The 26,122-nt window shown below is 41.4% G+C and overlaps 1 protein-coding gene across 1 annotated transcript in view; it reads right to left on the bottom strand.

Moving 5' to 3' along the window:
- The window catches only part of DPYD (dihydropyrimidine dehydrogenase), a 655,808-nt gene that overhangs the window by 476,264 nt on the left and 153,422 nt on the right, over positions 1 to 26,122 (bottom strand). The window contains exon 4 of the mRNA XM_075286742.1: positions 7,509 to 7,596. Coding sequence (XP_075142843.1) covers positions 7,509 to 7,596 — 88 coding nt within the window. The remainder of the gene's footprint in view (positions 1 to 7,508; positions 7,597 to 26,122) is intronic.

The raw sequence follows: 26,122 nt of genomic DNA, 5'->3' as shown, positions 1-26,122 counted from the left end.
TTTATAATATGCGGTCTGAAGAGAACCCTGAGTAGAATGTGGCGACCATTTTAAGTCACCCAAGACGAATCTTGGGTTTTTGAAAAAATGAAGCATTTAGAATATTTGGGTAAAACTTGACTCATTACAAATCAGTCTGAAAAAAATGTCTTCTTATTTATTTTCTCCTTTCTAGATATGTTTCTCTTTTTCATTTGACATAGAATTCTTTTTATATTTTATTTACTGAGACGCTACAAGTACTAATGTTATAAACAGAGGATATATGATCCATCCTGCACTAATAGATGGATGTAAACTTGTCAAACTCTATTAGATCCAGTTTATGTTTCAGACTTAAGTGTCATAATACCATAAGGAGCCTGTTCTTCCATGCACTCTCCTCCAGATAAACAATAAAGTAGAGCTGAAAACAGAAATACTCGATGGAATATAACTTGGAATATAACGTGTTGCAATCAACTTACACTGGATTGGAGGGTGGAGGGAGATAGATGTTCTGTCACATAAATATATACCCTTCCTTACATTTGCTTACTTTTTGGGCTAAACATATCCAAAGTTGAGTGGTGTAAGATAATCAACTTAAAAAAAAAAAAAGAAGAAGAAGAGGTTGACAACAACGGCGACGAAGAAGAGGAGGAAGGAGAGGAATAATAATAATAATAATAATAATAAGAAGAAGAAGAAGAAGAAGAAGAAGAAGAAGAGGAGGAGGCGGAGGAGGAGGAGGAAGAAGAAGAAGAAGAAGAAGAAGAAGAGGAAGAAGAAGAAGAGGAGGAAAAAGAAGAAGAGGAAGAGGAAGAAGAAGAAGAAGGAGGAGGAGGAGGAGAGGAAGACGATAAAGAATAAGAGGATGAGGAAGGAAAGAAAGAAAAAGAAGAAGAGGAAGAAGCAGAAAAGGAAAAAGACGAAGAAGAAGAAGAAGAAGAAGAAGAAGAAGAAGAAGAAGAAGAAGAAGAAGAAGAAGAAGAAGAGGAAGAAGATGAATAAAAAGAAGGAAAGGAAGAAGAGGAAGATGAAGAAGAGGAAGAAGAAGAGAAGGAAGGAGATGAAGAAGAAGAGAAGGAAGGAGAGGAAGAAGAAGAACTCCAATTATACAAAGAGTATTCAATTGTGCAACATATCAGATTCTGTGTCTCCGCTTCATTTGACCCCCTTTTGGCAGGGAGAACAACCAAGAATGTGACTCATCTTTGACAAAAATAACTGACATAGATGGCCAAGCAAATCCCCCCTATACATAGCTACCTAGTGGTTTGAGATGAAACCCCTCAAGGGTTCTCCTAGTGTTTTGAAATAGTGTCATAACTGATAATTTTTGGATAGGTAAGGTTGGACATATCTAAAGGAAAAATACCAGTATTGTGCATGACAAGTAGCCAATGGGAAGTTCTGGTAAATATGTTGCATAAGGACCCAGGAGGTTCTAGTATTCCCCAGCATATGCAAATGCATATAATGCTATAAAAATGGAACTTTACTGTGAAAACCAAGCTAATGTTGAAATTCAGGCTATTGTAGTTTTCGTACATCGTAGATTTTCTTTCCCCATATTGTTTCTTTCTTTTCATCTGCTGCCACTCAGATGTGTCTAGTGCTACCACTGTGCTTAACCCATTTTGGAAGTCAGAGTCATCAATCTATTATATAAAACTGACCTGCCAGTTAAACATAAGCCAGCTTTAAATTGCCCTAATGAAATCATAAAGTGTTCTCTGCCATTGGGATATCACCTCACCATTGAGTATTAAAAGCTAAAAAGCTTAAGAGAAAATTCTGACGTGTTTCAAAAGCAAAATAGTTCTTGATTGTAGCAAATTTTAGATGCCGTTTAATAAAACTGAAGACGATTATTAAAGGATTTTGGTGCTCTTAACAGGTACTAAAGGTATAAAACCCTGCGTAAGCTCTGAAATCCCTTAATGCATACAAGGTCATGTGTTACTTCTTATTTGTAATCAGTTAATCTTTCCATAAGTCAGGATTACCAGATCATAAACATTTCAGAACAAAACATTAACCCCGTCCCTCACTCATTGTCAATCGGGTTTGTCGGATTCATGAGAATAATTATTTTTGTAAAATTGTAGGTTTTATGTTAACCTATAACCTTAACCCCTCCCCATAACATCATCCTACCTCCCTCCGGGCCAGAGTCGGGTGAAAAGAAAAAAAAAATTATATTGAACGATCTCTTTTTATTTGTTTTAAATTTTTTAATTTTTTATTTTCTAAGATAAAAAATGAATGTAAAATAATAATAATAATAATAATAATAATTATTATTATTATTATTATTATTATTATTATTATACAAATTGTAATAATAAAAAATATATAATAATAATAATAATAATAATAATAATAATAATAATAATAATAATAATAAAAATGAATGTAATAAAATGTAATTTTGATTTTAAAGGGATTGAATTGGGCAGATACAACTCAGTCTCCACTTATTGTCTTTTACCCCTACACATTTACTGTATAATTAACAGGATGGAAAATGAAGCCATCTGTCATCCATTCTATTACAGCATCCACACTGACACTAGCAAAGACCTCCCTGCTATCTTCTGATTCATTTAATTGCTCTCATACAATGTTATAATAGGTAATACATTTAGCACTGTACAACATATGGCCTTAAAAAAAAATCAAAGCTTATCTCTTCCTATAAAAGCAAACTACAGTCTGATAAACATGTGTTGCTCTGAAGAAGTATTTTAATCATGGGGACATTTTTTCTGGACACATTTTTATTTTTTTATTTCTTTTTTGTATATGCTGTTTTGAAGGCTTTACCATTTTTTTTGTTCGAGTCATTAAGTAATTTTGTATCATTTTTTGTTGTTATTCAGGGCTTTATTTTTATATTATTCTTTTTTTTTTTTTTTTTAAATTTGGAAAATATTTTTTTTTTTAAAGTAGGAAGGAAATGTGTTCATTGATTTTTTTCTGTGTTTTAATAGTTTGCCATCTCCATTTAAAAAATTTTTTTTGCAGGTGAAAGTTTTGTGTCTTGGGGTGGGCTAGAACCTGTTATGTGGACAGGGTAGTGTCATCCCCGACCATAACACTTCATGACAGCTTTTTTTTAAATGTAGATTGCGAGCCCAGTATAGGAGTCACAAAGTACATTTTTTTCCCCTATCAGTATGTCTTTGTACAATGGGAGGAAATCCACACAAACACGGGGAGAACATACAAACTCCTTGCAGATGTTGTTCCTGGCAGGATTCAAACCCAGGACTCCAGCACTGCAAGCTGCAGTGCTAACTGCTAAGCCACCGTGTTGCCCACTTCATGACAGCTCTTGTGACAGGGAACAGCCAATCATGAGGGACTACTGGTCTTACATCTCTTATAACTCCAGGTGTTAGAGTCCTAAAAGCTCCCTGAATTTCATACACAACTTTGTAAGACAATTTTGTGCATTTGCTAATTCTGGAAGGATGTATATAAGATAAGAAAATCCTTTAATAGTCCCACAGTGGGGAAATTTCAGAATATATATGTATATGTACAGTATATCCTTTTAGAGTTAATTGCCAACTACCTGTATGTATAAAGTCAATGAGCAGTCGGAACGTGATTGAAGTAATGGGTTTACTATACAGGACACTTACAGAACCAGTCCACATGCTAAACACTAACGTCAGAATTTGCAAATGCCCAACTCAACGTGAGACCAATAGAATAACCCTATCTGATACCATCCTTACCCAACCCTATATCCAATGGGTTTAATGCAGATACCCAATGCAAGCTATATTTTAATTCATATGCAATAGTCCAAAAAGGATACAAGTGTCCCAGTAGAGTAATAGTAGATGAATGGAAGAGCACTGGCCAATGGCTCTACTCTGTGCTGCTTGGTCACCAGTCTGCTTGTGACCAGATCATTTAGGACCTGCATCTATGAGTCATGTCTGGCCTGTCTAGTGGATATGCCATAAATCTTTAAGATCTTTATATTATTACAATATTCTGAAAATGTAGACAATTATCATTCAAGTAAACTTTGTGATGCTGCTTCTCTGCTGGCACAAAAAGCAACTTTTACCCAGTAAGTCATTCAGAAGCTGTGCTGAACTTTTCAAAGCTGTCAGAAAATGTTGTGGGTTAGATCAAATGACTCCAGCAGTGAGCATCACCTGTTTTTTTGTACATGGCTGATGTGCCACTTAAATGAGAAGACTGCTTTGCAACCTGCGATGCGATTAAATGTTAAAGAGTTGGACGGATCTCAAGAGGTGACTTGTGTTATAATGGTAGATACACTACACCAAGTCTCTGTGATGTTCTGTGATTTAAAGCCAAGGTCTGAAGCGCCAAGCCAAAGCAAGAGTTGTCTGAAATTCAACAGATTTGTATCTACACTGCGATGCCTTTTTTATAACAGAATGGAGACCTTAGATTTATCAGTGTTTTACTAAATTACATCGGCGCATTATATATGATGGAATCACTATTGCATTAGATTGTATAGATTTGGTAGGACCTACAACCACTCGATTAGTAACATGGAAATATACGGATTTAGTAAACATCAGACACAAAATTTAAAAAAAAAAGTGTTCCTCCATGGTATGTTCCCCACTGAACACTGTTTTAGCCTTTATTGAGTCCATAAGCAGAAAAAGTCAAGTGAATAGGTGAATACTTTGGACTTAAGCTTCTTGTATAAGTTCCAAATAGAGAGGAACTTTGTTGGTTATAACAAACTGGGTTCATTCCAAAGTTTGCAAAAACTTTGTATGAGAACAAATCTATACAGTTTGATTTGCATAACTTAATGTCTCAGTTTGTCTGTACTTGAACCCTACAAAGTGCTGCAGAATATGTTGATGCTAAATAAATAAAATGTATTATTATTATTATATTAATTGGATCTGATCGGTTCCGTGGGTCATCATGACATTAGCATGGCCCAAATGACCATGGATGCCCAATTAAAGACCTCAGTTGTGACCCCCAGCGCCTGTGATCAACCAGAAGAGGATCACTAGAAGCCCAGGAGAGGTGAGTCAAGGTGAGTTTGCCTGTTATTTTTTACTCACCTCCCCATGGGCTCCACTATTATACTCTGGGGTCTGAGACGACTCCAAAGTATAATTTAAAGGGGTTGTGTCATTATGGACAATTTTTCTGTTCCACAGGATAGTGGATAAAAGTCTTATCACTGGGTCCGCCATCATCAGGAGGTCTAAAAGTCCCTTTAAAAGCCTCTTTGTGAATGGACAAGGATATAAAATCACACCTGTGCCCGGTCTCCGTTTTGTGGGTTTCTGTCTTCTGCCCGAGAAACTGAACAGGAGATGGAAACCCGGCAGTCAGTGTCCACCCGTGAGCATCTTCTGCCTCTCCGCAGCTAAACCATTTTTTTTTTTTAACTGGACACAAAATCTTGCATGTCCGATTGTGTGTCCGGTTAAAAAAACGGTTTTACTGAGGAGAGGCAGAAGATGCTCATGGGCGGACACTTTGCAAACCCATTCAAGCGAATGGGTATGAAAACTGATTGCCGGTTTTCGTCCCCTGTCCAAAATCTCGGGCAGAAGACGGAAACCTGCAAAGCGGAGACCGGGCGCAGGTGTGAACCTGCCCTAAGCCAAAAATGCAGACATTAACTAGGAAAGGAGGAATAACAGATTTTAAAGGAAAAGTCTTAGAATTGTGAATGTATCGTTTTATTCCTACACTTTTTATTTAGACAGCGTTGTAAACACTTGATAAATGACTGCACATCGCAACTTTGAATTGACATCCCTTTTCTCGACACATTTGTACTTTTCAGAAAATGTGGCATCGGAGCTTCATAAATATGGTGTTCAATGGAACGCAAAAAAAAAAATTCAGTGTATTTATATCAGAAAACGGAACTAAATGCATTAAACTATTTGTACCGTTGTCTTTGAATTGAGAGGTGGCACGAAAAAAAGTCTATAAAGAACATGGCAGTCGTAGAATAAGGCTGGGTTCTCGTAGAGCCTTGTTTGTTCTGTTATAATAGGTGGTAAATTAAATAATAAAATAATGAAACGAAAAATTATTGGAAAATGATAATAGACTTAGACAACATTAATACAATTGTATTTGCTCAGCAACTCCTCCGACATGCCGCAGCTTCTACCAATACATCTAAAAATTTCAGAAATATTAATCAGACCCTAGTCATTTTTTCATGGAAAAATTAAACAATATTTTGCTATATTTAATTTCTTTTCACCTTCAGTTTACTACAACTGGAAGGAAAGAGCTCCCAGATTAGTATGTAGAGGGCGGCAGCGTTTACATGGCCTGTTACTCAACTGCTGGAAAGGGTAAGGACTTAGGTTAACAGTGTGTTAAACAACACCGGAGTGCTACAAGGCTGAATGAAGGATCATGCAAGCAAGACTGGACATCTCTTTTTGATATGTATTGAATATATGAAATGTTCTCTGCAGCGTATGACTGTTTATGACTTATACTCTGTGGACTTGAACTCTATATTTTCAAGCCATCAGTCTTTCAGTAGATTGAACATATCAGAGCTGTGCCGGCAGAAACTAGAACCGCTGCCTGGATGAGATATAAAAAAATACAGTTTCAAGTACTACGAGTCTGGTTTTATTTAACAGTTCATTACAAGGAATATCACCAGAAAAAAAAACAAAAAAAAAAACTGTGTATTTAAAGGGTGTATGATAGAGAATCTGGAGACTGTAAAGCTGATAAAGTTATAGCTTTTGAAAAAAAAAAAAAAAAACTGTGACCGATCCCTTCAACAAGCCTTCGTTTACACAGCTGGATTACCAATCTCTTAAGCTGAGGCCCCACCTTTCGGAAACGCAGCTTTTTTTGGAGAAGATTTGAGGGTGCATTCACACGGAGTAACATGCCGTGTGACCTGGCACGTATACGCCGTGTGAGATCTTGAGAGCCGTATACGCTCCCATTGATTTCAATGGGAGTTAGTCTCATATACGCCGCGTTATTTTGTGGTCGTGATTTTGCATATCCACATCTATGGGGTCTTTATTACAGATGTTAGTATTAAGTTTGCCCCTATGTTCTTAGATTCCCAACCACTATAATGATACTGTACTGTCTCTCAGAAACTAACTTGCAGTAAGCCTCATCCTCTCTGTACTATGGAGCCATAAGCACTCAGGTATTATGGGGCTATGGTCTCCTCTGCATTACAGCACCCAGTGGAGGATGTCACCATTATATTCTGTTTAATATAAAATATGACAGGTATCGTAAAACCTCTGATTTCATACAGTGCCCACATATGTCTATAGGCTCCATATTACAGCTCTTTATAACTCAGAGGTTATATATAGCCATAGTATATTTGTGCGCTTGAGCCGGTATTCTCATTCCTAATTCCACATTGTAAATTGTTTCATAACATTACACTTCTTCATATGCAGTATAAATATACATGGTTCCCGGTATTATTTCCCTGAGGAAGTGTCTTAGAATTTGTTACCTTTACTAGAAGGTTTTACCTTATTTGCAATACTCGTGATGAATGACTTAATATCCAAGTTAGTTGGGCAGCTCTTCTGACAAGGAGCATCTGCACACTTCAGGCACCTGTAAAATAATCGACAGTGATAAATATTTTATAGGGCAAATATTTTCTCTTACATTGTAGGAATGAAACCGTAAGAAACGAGAGGTTGTGAACTCAACAACTGAATTACATGCAACAAATCAGATTATCTGTAAGGATCAATAATGTCCTGCATCAGATCACTCGCTTCAACCAAATTTGGAGCAACAAAAGGAAAGTGCATGAGCATTGAAGTTATTGCTTCAAGGAGAATATTTTATGTGAATATTTCTTCTAATGTGTGTAAAATGTCCTGATGATCCTCTCGAAGAAGCAGCGCCGCACCTCTCATGAGGTGACCTGAAGCTATGCCAGGGCCCCGAGGAGGGAGGGGGGGGGCATTTTTACTGACCTAAACCAGTCCAGGACAAGCTGTCCTGGACTGGCTTAGCGTCACCATCTCGGCAGCCCGGCACGGGAAGCGAGCGGTGGATTGGGGAAGCCCTGTGGACGCAGCGCTGCTTTAACTTACCTATTAGCAGCACTGCTCCAGGTAAGCGGACACTGGTGGGGGGAGGGGGTTAATCATTAAACAGCATGGGGTCCAAAAATTGAAACAATTCTTGGACTACATGCTGTGTAGTCAGGGGTGAACCTAGCCTTTTTGCTGTGAGGGGGCGGGGATTGGGGGGGCGGAGGGTGGTGGTGGGGGGTTGGGATTGGGGGGGCGGCTTTCTGTTGCCCGCCTCAGGTGGCAAAAAGGCTAGGTTCACCCCTGCGAAGAAGTGATTGTAGCGCACACTCCACATTATTGTCATCTGCATCTTGATAACCAGGATCACGGATCCACTTACAGGACTGTTCTCCTTCCTTGCAGAAGATAAGTCTCCAGAGCAATATAGGTTCATAGCTTAGCTTGTGTCTGCAGGGATTTCTTTTAATTTTTTTTCCTGCGTTCTGATGGTTTTCCTTTGTATCAACCTTTGGCTTGTTTTCTGACTCCATATTTGTCTGTAAATCCTGACATGCCTGATTCCTATTATGAACTTTGCCTTGTCTTTGACTTCTGAACCCCTCCTGCCCGCCCTGAATTTCATCCTTTCTGTGACTTTGAATGATATCTACCTGTCCATAAACTCTGCCCATATTAGACAACACTCTTGCCTGATTCCAAGTCCTACGCACTGGCATGTATTTGGCCACTTATACTGGAGATGTAGAAACCTGATAGTCTCCTTGCAGCAAAGTTTAGATCCCCATATGGGGGTTGAAGGGTAAATATGAAAGGGGCTACTGAGACAAGGTCCTTGGTTGTAGCCTAAAATCAAACCGACTAGGAGATACAAAGGATCCACAACCCATTGCTCGTAACAGTGGCTAATATATCATAAATATAAGAAAATTAAAATACATCATAGAAAAAGCTGGCCTGAATGGACACAGTGGTCTTCTAAAAGAAGTGTGTTGATCTTCAATTAAAAGGGTTGTCTTTTTTTGGTCAATGATCCTCATCTACAACTCATAGTAGAGTGCACTCTTGATCTGGATGACTAGCATGTCCATTCATTATACAGACAGTCCATTTATATCAATAGGATTCTTGTAATACTGTGTTTTCCCTATGGTAGTACTACAGAGAAACCAAGCCTTTGGAGACACTTTATCTCCCTTGAGGACAAAAAGATCATCTCCCAAATAGCCAAGTATTTAAGTCATTCCCAAAACATCATGTGTACAGAAAGGACCAGTGCCCCAGCGAGCTTGGTCAAAATTGGGTGATTCATAAAGTGTATGGGAACCTGTAGGATTGTGGCACACATAGTCCTCCTTACAGTTCTATATTAAGGAGTCACAGGTACTCTTGGTGCCACCAGATGGTTACCAGTGAGGCATCATGTTTTTCCATAGAATAAATCCTATTTAAAAAAAAAACAAAACCTTATTTGTATCTCCACCTGAAATTGAAGGGTATAGGACAGGTATATTGGGGAACAACAACAAAAAGTTACATTTTTTTTTTTTACAAATTTCCAAAACAGAAAGCTCAGGGGATATGGCTGTATCTCAAGCATTGTATTTAGCTAACCAGTACCATGTTTTGTACTGACAAGGGAGAAGAACGCCCAAACAGCTGTCTACGGTTGACTTAGTTTTACTTTTGGAGGAGTCTTTGGTTTGGCTAACGTGATCCAACTGATACCATCTACAGTCTCGGATATTTCTAATGAAAACACAGTTAGACGTTCTATTGAAGGAGCTCATGGTAATTCATGGAGACAGCGCCAAGATACATAAAGGGAACATTTATTGTAAAACTAAAAAGAATCTTAAGAGACTCTAATGTACTAAATATTAATGTTCTGGATCAATTTTTATTTTTCTCTTGTCAGTCTCACTTTAGGGAGGTTAATAGTAAGATGCCAGGAAACTTGGTTGGAATCCTACTGTGCCGTCTTGGAGAACCTTGGTCAATTCACTTTACACTACACCAAGCACCTAAATTAAATTTAAGGCTCTGCTGGAGAGACGGTATCGATGATAAATTATTTTTTTATTGCTCACAGTTCTTGGATAATTCTACTTTTCATAAAAAATAAAGATACTCATTACAATGACTGCAAAGTTAAATAGCTTAACATACAAATCTCTTGCATACTGAATATCTCCGAGACGAACGAGGTTGCTGTATAAATAAATCTCATTCTCTGAAGTGTCTTGGTCAATTCTGCATTCATACAGTAGTTGTGAACAGACAATACATTAGTGATTGCAGCTGGAAGCACAATCACCCGAGAGCCGCTCATGCAATCTGACACGGTTGCATTTAAATAGATTTCATTTGCTTAGTGAGTAATTTTGCTACTGACAATTATAAAGCACTTTGGACCTTTTATCACTGCAGACTCTAGGAACAATTTTGTTCATGGCATATTTAACTATATCCTGTGAAAATAATGAGAAGTTTACCTGAGCGAAGATGGTAACAAACACCAACACCATCCAAAGACAGGCCAGTCTTTGAGGTTTTGAGCCTTCGTACCCTTCAAGCCTCATGGAAAACAGTAACAGTATGCTATCTAATAAAAATACTTTAAGGCCAGGGTCCCATGTGGAGTAAATGTCATGATTTGACCTGGCGTATTACAGTTCCTGCAAAGTGAATGGGATTTTAGCGAATACCGTTTGGAAATAGATGCACTGGAAGGACTGACAACCCGTATTGGGATCGTAGTTGAAGGAACCACGACTACCACGACTTATGACCAAGAAAGGTGACTTTATTTGACAAAGCAATCACACAAAGTGTTTCGGGGTACGTCACCCCTTTATCAAGTGTGCATAACAAAAAGATAAAAACAGCGCTGACTGACCTCTACCCTAACACAAATTTAAATAGACCAAATGGCCAGATGGAGACTTCCCCAGTGAGGACCTTCCCATGGAGTGTGTCCCATTTAAAACCAATAACAATACTATACAATTCACATCCTATAAACAACGTTACTAAATAAAACATTACTAGATAGACACATTTCTAGAATAAAGCACTTAATGAAAAGAGGTGTATAAAATACCTTGGGGCCATGATCCAAGATTAGTAGTCAGAAGCAAGCCAGATACTGTCTTCTGCAGGGACTACGTCCTGGCTTTATGGCCCGCACTTCAAAAAGCCTACGTGTGGTAAAACTCAGGCATATCATTAGGAATAGATGCGAACACGAGATGTCTCGGCCCGCGGCAGAGAGCAGCTGCGGGACATGAGACACCTTTACATGCGCATGCGCCGAACTGGCTGGATCAGCTGATTCAGCACAGCGCTTCAACAGTCCAAAGTCGGAAGCAAGATGTCAAGTCAATGGATAGCAACAGAACGCTTCAACTGTCCAAAGCCGGCAGTTTTGGAAATCGTAGCTTGTCAGTTAATGGAAACAGTGGTGATTTCCCTGTGGGTATAATTGAAGCAGAAAGTTTGCAGAGGATTTCTGTGAGAAAAAGCACAATGCATTACCGACGCGCTTTTTTTTCCCCACAGTGCATTTCCGCTGTCTCCCGCTATGTGGTGCCTTGGCCTTAAATGATTTTGTACTTTACAGAAGCTATTTAGAGAATTCTATTCAGGGGGTTCTCAGTTAGTAGACAGGTTCCCCATTCATGATTCTAATCTATTAACCACAGTACAGAGCATTTCTTGCTGTAGAAGATTCAACATGTCTATACATTACAAGGACAACCTTTATATCCCCTGCACCAATGGAGAATATGCCTTATTTATGTAGCTGGTGTAGATTTCAGGGATCATTTACACCAGTAATCTGACAGAATTATCCTAAATCTGGTAGGGAGCCCTTTCAAAGAAAGTGGCAAGATGTAGAAAATCAGGAAAAAGATGTAAATATATACATTTTTGTATTGTGCAACAGAAAAGTAGCTTATAAGGTATAATAAACCTGCCTCATTGACTTCATTTGGGATTGTGTAATACTGTATTCTGCCTGTGGAGGCGCTGTAGAAGAATTAAACACTTTCTGTTATGTTTCCATGCATATAATAAGTGATGCTTGGGGACCAAGTGGAACACCTTAGAAAAACACATTACAAATGTTTGCCACTGTCATAGGTCCATACATATTAGATGACTGTGATTCGGACCCACCACTTTTATTAGGATTGGCTAACCATCTAATGCAGGGGTAGGGAACCTTCGACTCTCCAGCTGCTGTGAAGCTACAACTCCCAACATGCTCCATTCACTTCCATGGGAGTTTCAAGAACAGCAGAGCAAGTATGCATGCTGGGAGTTGTAGTTTTGCAACAGCTGGAGAGCCGTACATTCCCTACCCCTGATCTAATGTGTATGAGCATTTACTTTTGGACTTTGTCAGCAGATGCTATCTGCTAAGGCTATTGTATTTCAACATGCCCAATACTTTTGTTCTTAGGGGGAGGTAAATGATTTCCAAAGAAGTTATTTACCCAAACTTCAGAATACTTGTGCCCACTGGTGAGCCAAGTGTACATGTGTCTTCTCATCAAACCCCAATGAAGTGACCATATAGACCATATAGTAACACATATAGAATTGGCAGCTAATACCCTTGCAATAGTATAGCTAATTTAGGACAGCATGCTGATGATAAGATTAATATATTAGTCATAGTGTCTAGAGTTCTTATCAGTGGTGTAACTAAAGTCTTGAGGGGCCCCGATGCAATCTTTTATCCGGGGCCCCTACCTCATCCCTACAGAGAGTTCTTGATAGTGATGGTTACGGGGGCTAAGGAGTTTAATCCACCTTAGTGTGGTTAGGGAAATCTGTGGGTCTCCTTGGCTTATGGGCCTGATGAAAGCTGCAATCTCAATACTGATGCCAGGGCTTATGGACCCCCTAAGGCTCCTGGGCTCCGGTGCGACTGTACCCTCGGCCCCCCTAAGTTACGCCCCTGGTTCTTATCTTTCAGAGTTGTTTTTCACCTCTTGCCTGAGCATAAAAATATCTTCTTTAAGGACCCAATCCTGAAAAGCTAGTAACTTGCGACACTGATTAATGGCTTCAAGACATCCGTTGACATGCGTTTAGACTGGACAGCCAGCATTGTTGATGTCTCGGTACCCTCTGTCTTCTCTCTTCACATTCCAAATAGTCACCTTGAGTCTCATCAGCAGTGAGGGAAGAGGTAGAAGATCCCAAATCCCAGGTGCTATAAAAATTACTAAGTTCTTGATCTGTGGCACAGCTGGCATGAACTGTGGTGTTATGCATGGTGCCATCTTGGGCATCCCTCTCTCCACCACTATTGTTTTATATTTTGGTAATTTTGCTTAGCAAAGAGGACATTGCAGTACTTGAGGCCATGGGGAGTATTCCAAGGCACAGTGAGAAGGGTAGGCAGAGACGTAACAGTACTGGAGGTCATGGGGAATATTCCAAGGCACAGTGAGATGGGTAGGCAGAGATGTAACAGTACTTGAGGCCATGGGGAGTATTCCAAGGCACAGTGAGAAGGGTAGGCAGAGATGTAACAGTACTTGAGGCCATGGGGAGTATTCCAAGGCACAGTAAGATGGCTAGGCAGAGACGTAACAGTACTTGAGGTCATGGGGAGGATTCCAAGGCACAGTGAGAAGGGTAGGCAGAGATGTAACAGTACTTGAGGCCATGGGGAGTATTCCAAGGCACAGTGAGAAGGGTAGGCAGAGATGTAACAATACTTGAGGCCATGGGGAGTATTCCAAGGCACAGTGAGAAGGGTAGGCAGAGATGTAACAGTACTTGAGGCCATGGGGAGTATTCCAAGGCACAGTAAGATGGCTAGGCAGAGACGTAACAGTACTTGAGGTCATGGGGAGTATTCCAAGGCACAGTGAGAAGGGTAGGCAGAGATGTAACAGTACTTGAGGCCATGGGGAGTATTCCAAGGCACAGTAAGATGGCTAGGCAGAGACGTAACAGTACTTGAGGTCATGGGGAATATTCCAAGGCACAGTGAGAAGGGTAGGCAGAGATGTAACAGTACTTGAGGCCATGGGGAGTATTCCAAGGCACAGTAAGATGGCTAGGCAGAGACGTAACAGTACTTGAGGTCATGGGGAGTATTCCAAGGCACAGTGAGAAGGGTAGGCAGAGATGTAACAGTACTTGAGGCCATGGGGAGTATTACAAGGCACAGTGAGAAGGGTAGGCAGAGACGTAACAGTACTTGAGGCCATGGGGAATATTCCAGGGCACAGTGAGAAGGGTAGGCAGAGATGTAACAGTACTTGAGGTCATGGGGAGTATTCCAAGGCACAGTGAGAAGGGTAGGCAGAGATGTAACAGTACTTGAGGCCATGGGGAGTATTACAAGGCACAGTGAGAAGGGTAGGCAGAGACGTAACAGTACTTGAGGCCATGGGGAATATTCCAAGGCACAGTGAGAAGGGTAGTCAGAGACGTAACAGTGGTAACATTTTAACTATTTTGGATCATCATAGGCGCCCCCCGCCTGCCCTTCCTGCTTACATTGCAGACTTATCACACAACTGACCTCTTCTTAGGTTTTTACCCGTCTATTATCAGTTTATTGCATGTATTGCACTTCAAATATCCAGGTAAAGAACGGAAATCGTGACTTTTTTGGCTCCTTTCCTAAATTCTTCAATTTACAGGATATTTGTCAGCCTCCCATACAGTAAAGCAGTACTTTGTGTAGTTTTAAGTAGACATTAGGTGAATACTGTGATATATTTTGCCTTAAGTGCTACAGATGCAATTTACTTAAATTGAAACATTTTACAGTTACAAAGAGACATGCTAATTGTCACTGAAGATAAATTTATATTTACAGCACTTGAAACATGAAACGCTTCTACAACTCAATCCAAATGAGTCGAATGTTGACTTTGAAGTGAACAGACAGAGAAAATGACTCATGTTTGAAGACTGTTCCGCAGTTTCTACAGTTTACAGCAATCATATTAATTGCACCCTTTATTAACCCTGCTCTGCTTATTTCTGGCCGGAAAATCTTACAAAAACAAATAAGCAACTAAAAAGAAAAAATGTGCACAAAGGCGTAAAGAGAATGAACAAAAGTAACCGATAAGGTTCCTTCACATTTGCATTTTATGCTCTCTGTAGGGGGGGCGGGTGAGTATTCGGAATGGTAAGAATAGCAAAGTCTGCAATGTTGTTCTTGCAAAATGAGTTAACTCAATGGAAATTTACGAGATCTGTCAGGATTCGTCAAGATGTGTAGCATTAGAGCTGTCATTGCTCTTTTACTGACACAAACCATGTGACAGTTTTGTCATCTGTGTGTGAACAGAACCTAATACAGGGAACCATATATTTATATTACGAGAATGTGTTTTCTTTCATCAAAATAAGAGGCGTATAATGAAAACGCCATTCTGAGTTGATCATATGCCACTTAACTGTCCACCTTTACCCTAACCTTAACAAACCGTTCCATAAGACTCCTCCACCCCTATTAATAGGGGAATACATTTACTGATCCCCACTTATGAAACCAAGTTTATACAAAAATTTGACAACGGCAACTAACAAATCAGATTACAGCGGCAATCCATAGATGTAGTAATGACCCAGGCACTGGCGTAACTATAAGGTCTCAGTAGTCTGGGGGGCCGTACAGGTCACTCTCAAAGTCTTTGATCTTCTTTCTGATTTTCTTTAATGGCCGGCACTCTGTGGGTCGTACATTTATGACCCTGTCCTCTGCTGAGCTGGAGTGAGAAGATTTATACTATGCAGCCTTCTACTCTCAGAAAGCAGAAAATTAACCCTTTAATGCAAAAGCAATGTCAGTTGTTCAGCAGTATATTCTGCAAGGGAGACTACGGCATAAAAGGGGGCAAAATTAGTATTCGAGAGGCATTGACAGTGGATGGGAAGGATAGAAACTTTGTGTGCACATAAATGTTGTGAACAAGTTTTCACGGGCTGTCTGGACCCAGATAGAGACGGAAAGGGAAATGTAAATGCTGCTAAAATGTATGCATGGGTTGTAAGGAGAAGTTGGGCAGGGGAGTCCTTAAAGAGGACCTTTCACTTCCTTAAAGATTTGAGTGGGGTTGAGCCAATCTTGAGATTTCAGGATCGTTTTTAAATTCTGATTTTCGACCTTTCACTTCCTTAAAGATGTGAGTATGATTGAACTGATCTTGAGATTCAGGATTGTTTTTAAATTCTGATTTTCGATCATTTTCCAGTCGATCCCGATCGTGAAATTTGCTTGATCGCCGATTAGCATCCGATCTTTCCCCATACCAATCGCTCAACCCTAGTTATCACAAAGTGAAATGTAGGGTTGAGCCGATCTTGAGATTTCAGGATTGTTTTTAAAATCCGATTTTTGATCATTTTCCAGCCGATCCCGATCGTGAAATTTGCTCGATCGCTGATCGGGATCCGATCTTTCCCGATTGCTCAACCCTAGATGTGAGTTATTATTTACTGCTAGAAAGCTGTCAGTGTGCATTGTTGGCTTTCCCAGTATGCACCCGGTGCTGGAGATATTGGTGCTGTTAATTGCATTACTGATATCTCTGCACTGTCAGAAAGGTGCGCCTTACAGCCTATTGTCATCGCTGGAGGAAAGCCCCCACCCCCACCCCGACAGTCTTCTTCCATAGACTTATAGACTTGTACTCTATCAGGGCGACGTTCCTGACAGGCCAGATGCTCTTCTGACTGGGAAGTTAATGCACCGATATCTCCAGGACTGGGGTGCCTACTGGTAAAAGCAACAGTGTGCTGAGTTTACTGCACTGACGGCTTTCTATCAGTATATAATACTGCATTTGTAAGGACGGGAAAGGTCCTCTTTAAGTTATACCCCACGATCCAAGGCTTGGAAAAAGAAATCCCTTTGCTCAACTATAGTCAATTCTGCCTCTGGGGTTGAAAGAAGAAAAGAAAATACTGTGCAATGGCAAAGTAACACTTGTGTATTTATAAAATAATGTGAAAACCAAGACCAGAGCTACATTGTCCTCCAGTTGGACCTGCCAACTAACATCACATCAATAGCATTTGCAAACATAATGGACAAGTACAGTAGTTCATTCAGAACAGGAAAACAATGTTTTATACAATATGTATATAAGTCTATATCTATATTATTATTCGTATCATTCCATTAGAAATCTGCTACTCCTGACAGAATGTGATTCCTCAAATCTGCTGCAAGAGCTGAATGATCTTCACTGGTTTCTTTTGTATATGGAATGTAACCTTTCACTTGCACTATGTATTATATGTATTATAGACATCTCTGTATTATGGACATGAAAGGACTTCATATCTCACAATGTGGAGCTTCAATGTACTTGATTCTACTCTAGAAGCAAAACTGTACATTAGATCCTGATCCAAATTATGTAACAAGTTTCTTATAGTTATCCTTTAGTGTGAATGCAGCCTCTGTATCTCCTATTCTTCTGCTTATGAGTTACAGTATAGGTACACCAAATTACATCACTAACTCTATTGATCATTCATGACTGGGGCTACTAGGGAAATTAACAGCTGGGGTCAGAATTTTGTCCAATTCTAGCCATAGCGACAGACTATAAGTTAGCATCTCATACATACATGTACAACAGCTTGTGCAAAACCCCTAGTGGCCATATATACAGCACATGTTGCTATTAGAGATGAGCGAATAGTATTTGAAACTCTAGTTTTTCGAATACGAATAAATGGAAGCGGCTGAACATCAAGGGGTTAAGTGCTGGTGCCGGCCACTTCCATTCATTCCTATGGAGCGAGGTATTCGAAAATAGAGTTTCGAATACTATTTGCTCCTCTCTAATTGCTATAGCTTGCTGGTTGTAAGTTATTTTGCACAACACATTTGCCAATAAAACATGTCCATGTCCCAGTAGACACTCCGGCCCAATCAGTAATGAGTAGAGATGAGCGAACAGTAAAATGTTCGAGGTTCGATATTTGTTTCGAGTAGCCCCTCAATATTTGACTACTCAAATCGAATATCGAACCCTATTATAGTCTATGGGGGAAAATGCTCGTTTCAGGGGTAGGCAACGTTCGATCAAATTATACTTACCAAGTCCACGAATGAGGGTTGGGCTGGATCCTCCAAGATGTCTTCTCCTTGCAGCGTCCCCACGGCATCTTCCGGCTCTTCATTCACTCTGCCAGGCATCGGGCCTGGGCAGAGCCGACTGCGCATGTCCGCACTACAAGCCTGGCAGAGTGAATTCAGAGCTGGAAGATGCCACGGGGACGCTGCACGGAGAAGACTTCTAAAGGTAGGAGAAGAACCAGCGTTGATTGGCCGACTGTATAGCATTTGGCCAATCAATGCTGGTTCTGCATCGAACTTTTCCATTCGAACAGCAAGTGGTACTCGATCAAGTATGAGTATTTTGAATACCATAGTATTCGATCAAATACCTACTCGATTGAGTACTACTTGCTCATCTCTAGTAATGAGTCTTGAATCTGTTATATTAACGAAAAAAAAATCCTCAAAAAGATTTAAATTGGAAAAAAAAATCCCAATGACGGCCCTTTCTTCTTCCTTGTGCCCCCAACCAGGGCCGGCTCCAGGTTTTTATGGGCCCTTGGGCGACAGAGCCTCAGTGGGCCCCCTTGTAAAGGAGGCGGGGGAGTCGAGACACTGTGCGTCGCAGATGAAGCAAGTGACGTCATGCAGGAGTGTGGCGTCACCAACGCCATACCTCCCAATTTTTAAAGAGTAGAAAGAGGGGCAAAACGCTCTGCGCGCTGCGGCAAATTTGGCTCCACCCACTTTTGTTGATTCCACCCATTCTCATTCATTTATCATGTGCTCCCACACAGTACAATCCTCCTACAGTCACCCGTAAACTATATGCCCCCCCCTCCATCTCTCCCCCAGTTTCATATACACCCTTCCGCTGCCCCCAGTTCTCCCCCTTCATATGCCCACAATTTCATGTCCCCTGTCTCTGTCCCCAGTTTCATGCCGTTCTCTCCCCACCCCTTCATCTTCCCCAGTGTCATGCTGTTCCACCCCCCCATCTGTCCCAGTGTCATGCCGTTCTCTCCCCTCCCCTTCATTTGCCCCCCAGTTTCATTGGGCCCCCTCCATCTCTGTCCCCAGTTTCATGCCATTCTCTCCCCACCCCCTTCATCTTTCCCAGTGTCATGCCGTTCCCCCCCTCCCCTCCCCTCCCCTTCATTTGCCCCCCAGTTTCATTGGGCCCCCTCCATCTCTGTCCCCAGTTTCATGCCGTTCTCTCCCCACCCCCTTCATCTTCCCCAGTGTCATGCTGTTCCCCCCTCCCCTTCATTTGCCCCCCAGTTTCATGGGCCCCCTTCATTATGTTCCTCCTTTATCTTTAATACGAAACAAACACTTACACTCACCTTCCATCACTCACCTTCCATCGTTCCCCCGACGCTCCTCTCTCACTCCAGTCACATACGCGATTAAAGCAGGAGCTGTGAGTTCAGCTCCTGCTTAGCTGCGGCCCGGCTTGCGTGTGTAGGCGCGATGTGATGACGTCATCGCGCCTACACATGCAAGCCGGGCCGGAGCTTTAAAGCAGGAGCTGAACTCACAGCTCCTGCTTTAATCGCCTACGTATTCAGCTCATCGGCGTACGCACGCCGATGAGCTGAAATCGTGACAGGCAAGTGCTGGGGCGGGCAAGTGCCGGGGGGCCCCCAGAGGCTCTGAGGGCCCCGGCACTTGCCCGACTATGCCGTGTGCTGACGCCGACCCTGCCCCCAACCGATGTATTTCTAGAGCCATTCTAAATACGGCAGCCCGAATTCAATCAGATTAATTTACCATGATAATTCACCTTCCATAAATCATGTTAAAACATTGCGCTCTTCATTTTTCTGCATTACTAGCTAATAAGCATGTAGCATGAAGCAGGCAGACGCTGGAAGTACAAAAAGCTATCATTAAACTACAGATTTTTTTTTGTTTATTTCTTTATCATAAAACTAGGTAACAAAACAAAAAAACAAAACAAAAAAAAAACGGAATAAAAAAAAACAAAACAAAAACGCCGCTTGGCAGCAAAAAAGCCATTGCAAAGATTGCTAGTTATGGCGAAGAACGTCCTCACCAAATCATTTCTCTTTTAATTATTGAGCTGCTGCCGTTTGCATATAAACAGCTGCTGCGAATGTCACATGCAAATGAAGCCGGGGCGGGGGGAAGGGGACGGGGGGCACAGAACCGAAACGTAGTGTTTCGCCATTTATTTATTTATATTTCCTATTGCGGTGAATATGCCACTACAGACGGGTTCTTATAATAATACCATCTTGCAATTCTCTAAGCACTGTACAGACTAAAGTGCATCACACCGCCATTAATCCCACTTATCATTCTGACAGCTTAGTAATTACACCGCTGCTATAGCCAGGTAGGCCTAATAAAATATCAACTGCTGAGTTAGAGTACATGCCAGAGAGATGTTTTATTAAACTTGGGGGGTTGATCATCAAGTGACATTACTGTTGACCTATTTTTCTATTTGACAATAAATTATACTTTGACCATGCCATAATAGATATTACAAAGTGCATTTGCCAAATAGAAAAAGGTAGCGCATTCCACAAGCTAAGCAAACGGCATAAATAAGCCCACGCCAAAATGTTATTACCTAAATTGTATTAAATGATTGATAACGCGAGAAATCCCATCTGTACACTGTAAGGGAGAGTAAAGCAAATGGTAACAACCACGGATTCCCCATAATGTTTCCATTTAAAGGGATCCTATCATTTAAACCCATTTTTTTCTCACTAAGACGTAGGAATAGCCTTAAGAAAGGCTATTCTTCTCCTACCTTTAGATGTGTTCTCCACGCCGCCGTTCCATAGAAATTCAGTTTTTTGCTGGTATGCAAATGAGTTCTCTCACAGCACTGGGGCGTCCCCAGTGCTGCGAGAGAACTCTTCAGCGCCACCTCCATCTTCTTCAGGAACATCCTCTTCATGCGTCTTCTTCCGGCGCAGGCGGTGAAACTTGTAGGCCTCTGGCAGAGCCGACTGCGCATGCACATAGGCCACAAAAAAATGGCTGCTTACTTACTTATTGGGGATGCCCCCAGTGCTGTTTGAGTGCTGGGGACGCCCCTAGTGTTGCAAGAGAACTCATTTGCATACCCTTGAAAACCGGGATTTCTACGGAACGGGCGGCGCAGAGAAGACGTCTAAAGGTAGGAGAAGAATAGCCTTTCTTAAGGCTATTCCTACGTCTTAGTGACCAAAAAATGGGTTTAAATGATAGAATCCCTTTAAGGGCTAGTTCACATGTTGGGGGCCGCGCGGGTTTTGACACAGAGAGAGACGCGGCAAGCCGCGTCTTTCTCTGGTCAAAACCCGCCTGCCACGACCATCACGGTCGCGGCTTTCCCCTCCGTAGCCGGCTCAAATGAATGAGCCGACATCAGTAAAACCGATATGCAAATGAACCTCTCTGTGCACCCTGGGCGTCCCCCGAGTCATCGTGCACCCCAGCATCATAGTTTGATAACGCCTTCTCCTTTGCCTCTGCTCCTGTGATGCCCTCCTCCTCCGTAGATGTAACCACCTCCATGCTCTGTAGTCTTGATCCTGAACTTTGAAATCTCAGGCATGCGCAGTAATGTTCCCTTCTGAGTGCCATTGTCTTGTGCACTTTCTTCCATTGTCCACAAGAAAATGGCATTCGGGCATGTGCAGTAGCGCGCAGAAGTGAGCATTACTGCGCATGCCCGAGATTTCAAAGATCAGGGTCAAGACTACAGAGAATGGAGGCGGTTACATCTACGGAGGAGGAGGGCATCACAGGAGCAGAGGCAAAGGAGGGGGCATTACAAAGGTCAGGGGGGTGCACGATGGCTTGAGGAATGCCCAGGGTGCACGAAAAGGCTCATCTATATATTGGTTTTACCGATATGTAAAAAAACCAAGGGGTCTTTTCCAAATCTAATAGAAGCACCTGAGTAGCCTTTGTAAAGGCTATTCAGCCATATCACTATCTCTAACGACGATTTCCAAATGATAGAGCTCCTTTAAATAAAGCTTTTTCGATTCGTCTTTCGATACTCTGGTTCAGCTCTTATTAAGAGATTGGAAATTGTGGATTGTTTTTTTCAAAGATTGGAGTCATCGAAAAGTCGAAAAGCAAATGTATAAAATGGATAAGTAAAAGATAAGTGAGCAATTTTACGAAATAATCGCAGAATGTCAAATTACACTTTTAGAGAGTTAACACTTTCAGTGATTTTTTTTATTTTTTAAGTTTTTTTAGAAGTCGTAAAAGTGTATAATGAAATTACAATTACATTTTGGAAATATTTTTGATTCGCTTAGTGCTAGGATGTAAAAGCTGTCAAGGTTTTCAAGAATTAATTTGCATGGTTGTAAAAGTTTGGGGAAGTTTAAGATGAATAATTAAAGTCATGGATAACTTAGGGAACATTCTAGAGAATGCGCTTGTTTTACTGGGATTTTTTTACAAGCATTTTGAGTGATCTTTATTAGTTTGTGACTCTTTGTGCAGGTGTTTTCTTTGTGGTTTTCTGGCATCTAATGGGGCAGCAGCAGTAGTGGCTGCCACAAATCCCAGGATATTCGGGGGCCCAGCGGCAGCCGCTACTGCTACAGATTTTTTTTTAATAGGCCGGTACCTGCTAGAGCAGGAGTAGGGAACGTACGGCTCTCCAGCTGTTGCAAAACTACAACTCCCAGCATGCATACTTGCTCTGCTGTTCTTGGAACGCCCATGGAAGTGAATGGAGCATGTTGGGAGATGTAGTTTCACAACAGCTGGAGAGCCGAAGGTTCCCGACCTCTGTGCTAGAGTAACTCCAGCAGGTAGTGGTCCCTATTTACTTACCCATCATGGCTCCTGTTCATGGCCACCGGTGCTTCCCTTTCTGCAGAGGTGGCTGTGAGCAGGAGTCGGTAAGTGAGGCTGCAGGCCCGCAAACCCCCAAAACACTATCATTAGAGATGAGCGAGTAGTACTCGATCGAGTAGGTGTTCGATCGAATACTACAGTATTCAAAATACTCGTACTCGATCAAGTACTACCAGCTGTTCGAAGTTAAGATTCGATGCAGAACCAGCGTTAATTGGCCGAATGTTATACATTACCAATCAACGCTGGTTCTTCTCTTACCTTTAGAAGTCTTCTCCCTGCTCAGCGTCCCGCGTCCTCTTCGGACTCTGAATTCACTCTGCCAGGCATCGGGCCTGGGCAGAGCCGACTGCGCATGTCCGCTTGTAGTGCGGGCAGCCCAGGCCCGATGCCTAGCAGAGTGAATTCAAGGCCGGAAGAGGACGTGGGGACGCTGCGCAGGGAGAAGAATCCAGCCCGACCCTCACTCATGGACTTAGTAAGTAGAATTTGATTGAATGTTGTGTACTCCTGAAACGAGCATTTCCCCCCATAGACTATAATGGGGTTCGAAACCCATTCGAACAGTCGAACAGTGTGCGGCTCTTCGAATCGGATTTCGAACCCCGAACATTTTGGTGTTTGCTCATCTCTAACTATCATCATACTCAGGGTCTTTTGGGGGAGAGGCTCATGTCAAAAGTTCACCACGAGGCCCCACCTTTCCTAGTAACACCAATGACTATATGCCACTTGTCTGGTGTTAGTTCTATTAAACTCAATGGGCCGCGGTGCCAAAGATGTGCCCCATCTATGGAAGTTTTCAATCATAGAGGGAATGGTACGTTCTCCCCAATGAGAACTAATTCCTATAAAAGATAATAGGCTCATTTATAAACACCTCGCTACAATATCCAGACATCATGTTAATAGCATTACATAAATGTATCCTTGAGTATATAATTCCTTGTTTACTTAGAATATATTCTTTTGATATTTGAGACACCATCTAAGTCAGAAACCATTTAATGATGTTAATGGTAATTTGTGTAGATGTTTTAACCTGATACTAATTAACCCCTCGTTTTAGCGTCTCAGATTTAATGAGCACATAAAGGATCACCATAGTATAAAACAACATTAGTATGTGTTTGCTTTTACAAATGAATGATATACCATCTTAAGGCAGCTTATATTTTTCTTTTAGATTTATTACTAACAGATAGTCATCTCCTTATGGATATAGAAATCAACCTTTAAGTACATTGGGGACGGTGCCTGATTTGTCAAATTGGCCCTAGTAAATGTGGGCCACAAAAAAAATGGCCACTTATATAGTAAGTAACCAGCTATTTTCTTGTGGCCTGTGGGCATGCATAGTGGGGTCTGCCTGAGGCCTAGAACTTTGACCGCCAGTTTCGTAAGAAGAAAACGCGTGAAGAGGCCATTCCTGAAGAAGATGGATGGATTTCTCTCGCAGCCTTGGGACGCCACCAGTGCTGTTTGAGCTCTGGGGACCGCCCCCATTGCTGCAAGAGAACTCAATTGCATACCAACAAAAACGGGATTTATACCGAACAGCGGCGAGGAGAAGACATCTAAAGGTAGGACAAGAATAGCCTTTCTTAAGGCTATTCCTATGTGTCAATGAGAAAAAATTTGATTTTAATGGTCGAATCCCTTTAAAGGAGTTGACTAGTATCTTGTCTGTATTTATCTGTATTCTCTTCCATGCAAATGCAGATATATAGAGATTGTTATCATGAGACAACCCAGTTAACTAAGAGTCGTCTACATTTATTCACACTTAACTAGTTTGATTATGGACTTCAATTCCTCAAACCCGGGGGTGGCCGGAGCATTTAAATTAGGAATGCGGGGGTAGGACCAGGCAGATATAAGGGTAGATAGGTCAGAGATGGGACAGGCTACCATGGGGGGTGGAGAAGTGGATTGTGTTGGGGGATTGTAATAGTTGATAGAGATATCCATTTAATACAACTGAACAGTATAGACAAATCTGGCCATAAAACTTCAAGAATGGACATTTATGGTAATGAAGGTGTAAAATTGGATGGCAATTTACAATGTGTGTTTACAAATAGCAGAAGCCTAGAGAGCACACTGGGGGAACTTCAGGCCTTTGTCCAGAAGGAAACATTGATATAGTGGGTGTAGCTGAGACGTGGCTGAGACGTGGCTGAGACGTGGCTGAGACGTGGCTGAGACGTGGCTGAGACGTGGCTAGCTACCCAACATGATTTGGCTGTTTTTCACAGTTTCATAAAGATAGGGCTAAAAGGAAGGGAGATGGAGTGTGTATGTATGTCAGAATTGGCATGAAAGTGAGTGTGTAAGGGGCAAATGTGGGGGTAGGGTTGAACGATCGGGATCTGGAAATATCGGTTCCCGATAGGCAATCGAGTAAATTTTGTGATCGGGATTGGCTGGAAAATGATCGGAAACCGGATTTTGAAATATCAAGATTGGCTCAACCCTAAAAGTGACTTTTCCCATAGAGAAGCATTGACTAGGGTTGAGTGATCGGGATCGGGAAAGATCGGATCTCGATCGGCGATTAAGCAAACTTCACGATCACGATCGGCTGGAAAATAATCAGAAATCAGATCTCAAGATCGGCTCAACCCTAGTGGCGTGAGATTGTGAAGATGTGGAGTCCTTGTGGGTGGAATTGCTTAAGGATGTGACCACTGATATAAACGATAGACCCCTGCAACATAACTAAGGAGTCAACATTAGATACCCTGATATTGACTGGTTGAACGTGATGGGCATATGTCTTTTTTCAGCTGTTCTAACTATATACCTATGTAATATCACAAAGCCTTTAAAGGCTGAAACTCACCCTTCCAATTGGGAGGCCAGACGTGGACACAAATAGGATAGTTAGCATATTACTTTGTGATAACTCAACATGAAATCTTATCGTTTTTACAAAAGCTGCTTCGCTTGATCCACATATCTGGACAAGTCCAGTTAAGAGGACACATCTGTACTTTTGACAGCAAATATATGCGTGCACACTATAGTGGGATTGTTATACTGTAACAACATATCACCAATCCACATGTCTGATCACTGATTATGAGACCATGTGATAAAATAAGATAATAAGCTATACTTAACCATTTGATCCCCTGCTCCTTCCATTGGCACCATTGCATTGATTTCCAGTGGGCTCTGGTTA

The sequence above is a fragment of the Leptodactylus fuscus genome, chromosome 9 (assembly GCF_031893055.1).
Source record: "Leptodactylus fuscus isolate aLepFus1 chromosome 9, aLepFus1.hap2, whole genome shotgun sequence".
NCBI lineage: Eukaryota > Metazoa > Chordata > Amphibia > Anura > Leptodactylidae > Leptodactylus > Leptodactylus fuscus.
Note: the sequence above shows the minus strand (reverse complement) of the source record. Positions and strands in the feature narration are given on the sequence as shown.